Source organism: Limulus polyphemus, unplaced genomic scaffold (assembly GCF_000517525.1).
Source record: "Limulus polyphemus unplaced genomic scaffold, Limulus_polyphemus-2.1.2 Scaffold2935, whole genome shotgun sequence".
NCBI lineage: Eukaryota > Metazoa > Arthropoda > Merostomata > Xiphosura > Limulidae > Limulus > Limulus polyphemus.
The window spans coordinates 105,213-113,681 of NW_013668545.1; the positions used below are offsets into that span (position 1 = coordinate 105,213).

Below are 8,469 nucleotides of genomic sequence, written 5' to 3' on the forward strand. Positions count from 1 at the left end.
TATGCAAATGTGGAGGTGTTAAAGAGGACATCGACATGCTTTTTGCTTCAAAGCCAAGTGATTTCTTTAATCATGGCATTAACAACCTGATTGTAAGATGGAAAAGCATCATTGATAATAATGGAGACCATTTCATTTAATAAATGTTTTGGTTTGATATGTAAGTTGTTCGGGTTTTTCATCTAAAAAAAAGCAACATTAATTTCTTAACGACCTAATATTTGTCTGTCTGTCTCTCGATCACTTGCTGATTTCATAGCATCATATTACATAATTTAAGTAGTTTGGCTTTCTGTCAATTAGAAGCGAGTAGTCTACGATTGATCAAAAATTAAAGATATATTTAGAATAAAATGTACAAACAGTTGCACCTTTTTCCCAATTTGAAAACATATCTTTGTTAAATCATCGAGTTATGCCAGAAAGGACGTAAATATATTTTAGTAGACATTTTATACAACATATTAAAAACTTATGAAAGTTTTTAAAAAGGTCTAACATTAGTCAGAATATTATTAGAAGATTATTTATTGATAGTATTAAGTGCACTAAGGTTTAGCCCTAACTGAACTAAAGCATAAAACATACACAGGTTACAGTGCTAATTTATCTCTTTATTGATTATAGGCTGTACTTAATAATGGCTTAACCAATGTTAGGACTAAAACAAGTGGACAGATAGATTTTGGTGTTTGGGATTAGAAATCTTTTGTATTTTTCTAGAAATCCTGTATTTAAAGAAGTACTGTTGCAATAAAGATACTAATTTGACTGCAAATGTTTTTTGGGTCTCTATTTTTAGTTTTGATTGTTGTGAGACATTATATATTTTAACACTGCATTCTTTATCTGTTCCCTTTGGGATTTTCGAGATTTAGAAGAGTGTATAATATTCAAATTTTAGCCAATGATGCATTTTGCTCTTGAAAATACCTAAGGGACTACATAAAGAATGCAGTGTTAAAAATATAATAGACCTAATACTGTCTCACGACGAGTTTAATTAATTAAAATCATGCTTTACCAGCTTGAAAAAGGCTTTTACACCATAAAAAGACAATCATCTGTTACTAGTATTAAATATAATAGAATTTAATGTGCATTTATAAACATATTTATTACAACCTCAAAAAGGTAATTATGTCTATAAAAATCACTAGTTAGGTCTCACTCAGAATAATGCATAAACTTTTGGTTTTATCTAAGAAAGGATATTGACTTATTGGAAAGGGATTATATAAGGGCTACTAGAATGATTCCAAAAATGGAAAGATATCATATATGTACAGATTTCATAACTTGTTTTGTCTAGATTATCTGGGAAATCTATAGGATAAAAGCATTTGATGGTTTGTAGCTTGCAACAGTGATTGTTCTTCCACTGAGAGCTGACATCATATTCATAGTGGATGTTGCTATTGTATGAAACAGCATTGAACCTGCCTCTTGATCAGCATGTGGTGTGAAGTTAAAGCCAATGAGAATGAACTTGTCAGGGTTTGAGAAAATTTAAGCTCCTAAAAGACTATTGTGTCATAAAGTTTTCTCAAGCAATAGAGCCAATATTATGCATACAGCAGTTAAAGTTGCATTTCATAACTTTTACAGCTATGTTCAAAATTCAGTCACTGTATGTCAGTACATTTGGCATCAAAACATATTTTATAATGCAAGTTGTGTATTATCTAAGTCTTAATTTCAAAAGGAAATATTTCCAAGATATGTAATAATTTTTCTGTGTCTTGTGTTGCATTTTAACATGAATTTCTCCATTTCAGATTTTATAACTTCAATCATACATGCACAGATGATCATAGTTTTTTCTCTGTTTTTAACCTATTTATAGCTTAGTTAGAGAGCCAGATGACTTATAGTGGTTTTGAGACATTCTATTCTAGAGACTGATAATTTTTTGAGTTCTAAAATCCATATTTGAAATTTACGTGAACTATTTTGTGAATAATCATCTTAGTTTGGGAAAATTCAGGTTAATGAAGACCACTTGCTGAAAGTGAAAGACCTAAATTTTGAAGAAAGTGCTACATTTATTGTTTTTACAAAAAGTAACTAAGATTAGGTAACTAAAATACAATAATTTGAAATTTCATGGGTTCATGAACACATGTTCATTCAAGTTCTGAAAACTCACAGTATACACAATTTGATCATTTGTTTACCTCATGTAATGGAAGAGCTTGGTCTCCATGGTGATTTTTTGCTCTTCACTTGCAGTAATGAGTCTAAAGTACATCAATAAAACCATAAAATTAAAAGAAAACATTTGTGAAAAAAGTTAGAAGCTAAGATTGTCAAGATAAATAATTTCTAATTGTAGTAGTTCCAGCAAAGGAAATGTGTTATTAACTTTATTTCACTTTATATTAGTGATTTTGCTACAGTTAGTGTTCAGTTATCGAAAATAATAGATAAATATAAAGTTTTACCAAAAAACCAACTTGATATTCATTTAGGAGGTTTTAGCAGCTATGAAAATGAAATATCAAAACTTAGAGATGAGAATAAGTATTTTTATTCTTAGCAGGAAAATCACTTTTCACAAAGACTAACCCAATTAAGGCTTCGTAAAAGAAACAGAATTGTAACAGTTACTAAGAGCTTGCCAAATTTTGTGAAGGTACACTTAGTTCATTCAGAATTATAGTATGTATAGTTTCACAGTTACTTGGTGGTTGCAAGGTTAGTCAAAGTGTCTGATTCTGTATACAGATAAATAAAGCCAACAAGAGTGAACTCATGGTCTGAAAGATGTCATAAAATTAAATGTTCTCAAGCAGTAGAGGTAGATGAATAGTCCAGTTAAGCAATGTATTTAATTACCTATGAGTATCAATTAGTATCACATAAAATAATCAATTAATTTAAATTATGATTAAGTTGATTAATCTCACAAAAACAATCAAGTGTTAATAAGCCCAACAATTAATTGAGTAGCAAATTCCACTCATTGCCCAGCTCTTTCATGTAGTATTTGCTTTTTCTGTTATCCCTGATATTGCAGTAACATACAATGTGAGACTGTGCATACCTTCATTACCAGGTCAGTATTTAGGCCTTGGTTTTCCTGTTATTCTCATTCTGCTGGTCAATCAATGTCCCTTGCTAAGTGCATGAGTTTTATTGCTTTTGCAAGCACCAATTTGGGTGCTGTTGTTTATTGTGTCATTGTTTGTATTCAATACATTAATTCCTGTTCATAGCCCTTTTTTTTGGGGGGGGGGTTCTGACTTAATAAGGCAGGCTAGTAATGGCAGGCCATTAGAGTGGGGCTGCCATTCATGAGGTGCAATCACAGTGGTTAATAGGCTATAAACAAACCCTTCCATTTTCAAGAATCCTCCCTAGCACAGGTTTTTTGCCAATCCTGCCTTATTTATAACTGGTATCTAGGCATCTTCATGTTTTTTCCACCCACTAATAACATAGTTTTACAAAATGTCCTCTTCACTTGATGATCTATCAACCTATCCAGTGTGCATGGCAGGTCTAAGTTGGCCATTGATCCTATATACAGATTCATCCACTCTAATGTTGAACAACTAGGCTGTGGGTGGTTTATCACTGAGACTGATATTACCAATAGACTGTCTCAGACTTGATGCTTTATAGTTATGTACATATATTAAAATAAAACTCAAGCTCACTGACATTAGATCTATAGTTAATCAAGTGGTAGTACATACTGTACTTGTACGTACAATTCAACTCACAGTAACAATAACAGTATATAAAAGCAAACACTAGATCTATAACTAACATATTTTAACATTACTTATGCCTATAACTGAATAAATTGCGAGTCATGAGTTGGTCATAACTCATTACTTCCAATACAATACCTTATCTCCATTCACACAGTAGCTTTTCTTAACTTTTGCTGCCCACTATATGCACAATTTCTACTCACCACTAGCCTTGATGCTACCACCTACTCTCACATGTTTACTTGCAGTATAGCTGTGCTGTAGCATGCAAATAAGCATGCTACTACCCTCCACCAGTAAGAGTGCGACACACCCTCCTAGTGCAGCTGACTTCATCATTTCTCGATTTGGCATTCCAGTATACAGTCATGCTAAACTTTGCTCTGCATTTCTCATGTGCCATTGCAGTTAACATTATTGTGTTTTGACAACTTAATTTGATATCATTTCTTTTCTACATACTTTCCTTTTAATTTCCACATCAGGAACTATCACTTTAATGTCACTACGACTACAGATCTGGCAGCTACATTGAGATTTTCCCAAGACCTCATTTCATGTCTTCAGCTACCCTTACCAATGTACTCTGATATCTTTCTTCCATTCACCTCTTGTCTGAGGCTATCCAGTGTTCCTCCTAGAGGTTTTTGGCGGATACACATACCTTTCTCTTTACCACATTGGCATGCTTATCTTCCTCAGCCTTATCCCTTCATTCTTGGCTCCTTTGTTGTTGAGATCTTCTTGACAAGGATGCCCTCTTGTCACATGTGTGTTTCCCTGCTTTCTATTTAAAATATCTCCCTTTTTGTACCAGTCAACATTCCTTCCTTTCCCAGCAATTACCTACTTCAATTTTTGTGTCTTGCCCCCTACTTTCTCCCCTCTACTAGTGTCTTTTTTCCTGGGTTTCAGTAGCGAGCTGCCAAATTGCTCATTGTTGTGTTTTCTGATGCAAGTTCTATCAGACTATCTTGTAAGTTCTGCCAATGTCAGGGCATGATTAGCCAGGTTTGTACATCTGTGGCATCCATTTGCCACAGATCCCTGGGTTCTTCAAGTTTTCTCTAAAGGACTCTCCTTTCATTTTTCTATCCCCCTGTTATCCACATGTCCCATTTCCTTCCCTTCTCCAAGGGGCCCTATTTCATGCCAGTGTCTCTCAGAAGTAGTTTTAGATCTTTTACACAAGGATGCTATGAAATAAGTATGTCATCCTTTTATGGGGTTCTATTCCAGGCTGTTCATGTTCCCCCAAAAGACTGGGGATTGGCTTCCTGTCATTGATCTATCCATCCCTTACTGCTTTCCTCACTGTTTGATGAACACCCATCCTGGATTTTTGGATGACAAAGGTCAGCATCTTGTGTGCCTTCATATCCCTATCTCCCCAACCTCCAAACATTACCTTAATTTTATTCATGGATACACACCACTCCATGTTGAGTCCTTCTAATCATCCCATTCTGACCTGCTTAACTGTGGTTTCTGATCCTACTCCTCCTTCGGTCATTCTCTACCACTTCTCCATTAACCTCACTTGCTTGAAGCATGGATTTTGTCCATTTCCTAGTGAGACGATCCTAACTCTCTACACAGGTGGCTTCCTTTCAGTCTTATTCAGCCTGCCCCTTTTTCTTGAATGTCTAGCAGAGGAAATGTTGTTGGTCTCTTCGATAATAATTTATCAGTACCTACCGTTATGAGCTATAGGATAGCCTTATCTAATACCTTTTGTTTCTCCCACTCTCATAACATTTTTGTCCCCTGTTTTGCTCCTTTCATTTAATTCATCCACCCTGTCCAATACCCCTGCTTGTCTGGAATCTCAATGTGGTCCTTCATGCCCTTACCCTTCCTCCATTTGAACTTTTGGCCACTTGCTTATTGTACCACCTTTTACTGAAGATGTATTTTTTTACTCGTTTTTGTATGTGGATATTGTAGGTCAGATATCTTCTCTATTGAAGTCTCCTGTATCTTTTGTTACCATACCTATGTTCTCCTTTATCTGGATTGTAGTTTTTCTGAAAAATGTCAAAAGCACGTTAAGAGGACATCACGTTCACATCTATTTCCCTTTCTTCCATCTCTCATTTGTATTCCCATGCTTTTCCTGATTGTTGTTTTTGTCCAGTACAAGCTTTATGTTGCCTTTTTGCTTCCTTCCATGGATCCTGTTCCCATCTACTTATACCATGGTATACTTCCTCTACCCATAATCTTTCTCTTGTCATCCTTACTGAATGGATTCACCAATGAGATTCAGATGTTGGGTGGTATATATCCGTATCCAACCATTATTCTCTCCCTTTTAGATGTGCTCCTCCCTTTTCTGCCCATGTCTGTGCCACCTCTTTCCACACTGGGCATAGAGTATACCTGGTATAGAAGTGGTTCTGTTTCCCGCGTATGATCCTCTACTGTGAGGATCCCCCTTTTAGGGTGTTCTTCAGGCATTTTTGTGGAATACTTCTTTGTCTTTCCTTTGCATTAGTCCCTCCACCTATTCCATGTGGGATTCTAGGTATTTATGTGAGCGGAGGTAATGTACCATATCAGAAGTTATAATTTTCCTATACTGAAAGTATTTCTGATAGCTACTTACTTTCTCTCTCACTTCCCACCCTTCCTCCCCAATATAAACTGGTGCTTCCATTTTCTGCCAGAACTTGAAGTGATAGTTCAGTAGAATAGAATAGAGGGAGTCACAGGCATCAGGAATGTGTAGCACTTTTATTGGTAGAGGGTTGTTACATGATGATTTACATATGAGATGCAGTTGAACTATTTGATGGTAAGGTACATGGGAGCTCAAGGCTTGTGGCATGCAAAAATATTTTTTGCATAAGTAAGTACCTATCATAAAGACATTTTCAGTATAGGAAATTTATAACGTTCACCCCCCACCCCCCACCCCCCGAGTACAGCATACCCGTAATTAATGACTTTACAATATAGGGTTGTAAAATCGAGATTTTATAGCTATTTTTGAAGAATTCTGTTTGTGTATGATATATTCTATTTTCAGAGTAAAGAACATAAATTTCATGAACATGGAGGTAGTGTTGACCAACTTTGTTGGCATCCTAGTCATCCTGACCAACTGGCGACAGCAAGCTTGGATAAAACAGTTCGAATCTGGGACTCAAGAGCTGCTAAATCAGTTGCTGTTGTACAAACTAAAGGTATTTAAAATAATGCATGATAGTTGTAAGAATCAGAAGAAAACTGTATTTTTTTAGGATCAGTGAGAAAATTAAATTTACATATAATTCAAGACTTGTATTAATAGATTTTACAATTCTGCTTGCATTTAAGAGTGTCCATTCCAGTGCAGTTTGGAATCTTTAGTTTTCTTCCTTAATCAGTAAGTTTTAAATAAATAGATAATGTGACATCAATGAGCCTTCAGGCATCAAAGATGTCCTGACTCCCAGCCTCCCTCAACAAACAGTAAACTAATAAGTCTTGATCCCCCACAAATATTCTTCAGGCCTATTGGAGAAATAAAAATACCTCAACTGGAGATTTCCAAATCTTATTTATGATGTATTGTGCTACTGCCCTCAGAGTTCAATACACCCAAAGCTGGTATAATCATCTTATCAATTCTTTAAGTGATCTCGAATGCTTTAATTACATCTACTCTGCCTTTTTTTCAAGAGAGAACATCCATCCCCAGAATCATCCAAGTAGCCCTCCTTTGAACCTTTTCTAAATATTTAGTTGGTTAACTATAAAAATATGTCAATGGTAATAGACCAAGCTATCTTTTGTCTATTTTCAACCAAAATTGAAATAGCAATAAAAAACAAATCTAACTTCTCTAGTTTTGTCAAAAATAGTTAAATACAAGAATGATCAACATTTTAACTTGGAGCTGTTTTTCAGGTACTCTTATTTTTGGAAAAAAATTCATACTTATGCCTGTCGTTCTCTTTGTTTTTGCAAATTTTGTTGTATGTATAATATTACATTTAAAAGAAGTATTATTCTACTCCATTAAGTCATGATATTATAACCTAGATGTTAATTTAAAGTATGTTTCTGATTAACTCAAGTCTCAGCATTTGACAGCAATTTAAGAATATGGTAGCCAACATGTCATGGTAATTAGGGCTCTTAACTCACAATCTGAGGATCATGGGATTGAGACCTGGCACAGAACATGCTCACCTTTCAGCTGTGGGGACATTATCATGTGTTGATCAATCCTACTATTCATTGATAAAGCGTAGCCCTAAAATTGGTGGTGAGTGCTTACTGGTCAGATTGCCTTCCCTCTGGTTGGAGCTCAAAGCTAGGGACAGACACGGATAGCAATAGCAGCTTGGACTTAAATAAACAAACAATAAGAATATGGAGGTATTATACTGATTTATTTTATTGAGGATTATGCAACACCTAAATCTTTAATATCTTCTTTTCTGAGGAAGACCAAAACTTTGTTTTAACTATTGGTAGTTAGGTATTAAACAAAAGTAACGGGTGTGTCTCTAGTATATGTTGTTAGGTGCTCAGAGGTTGCAAATGAATACAAACCAGTTTGACAAAGTAATGAATGTGTGTCTAGTATATGTTGTTTGGTACCCACAGACTTTCAAATGAATGCAAACTGATTTGACAAATTAATGGGTATGTTTCTAGTATATGTTGTTTGGTACCCACAGACTTTCAAATGAATGCAAACTGATTTGACAAATTAATGGGTATGTTTCTAGTATATGTTGTTTGGTACCCACAG

The 8,469-nt window shown here is 35.0% G+C and overlaps 1 protein-coding gene across 1 annotated transcript in view; it reads left to right on the forward strand.

Annotated features, from left to right (window-relative positions):
• LOC106468252 (THO complex subunit 3-like) overlaps positions 1-8,469 on the forward strand; it is a 46,002-nt gene that overhangs the window by 2,881 nt on the left and 34,652 nt on the right. The window contains exons 2-3 of the mRNA XM_022396579.1: positions 6,754-6,910; positions 7,556-7,616. Of these exons, the coding sequence (XP_022252287.1) occupies positions 6,754-6,910; positions 7,556-7,616 (218 nt within the window). The remainder of the gene's footprint in view (positions 1-6,753; positions 6,911-7,555; positions 7,617-8,469) is intronic.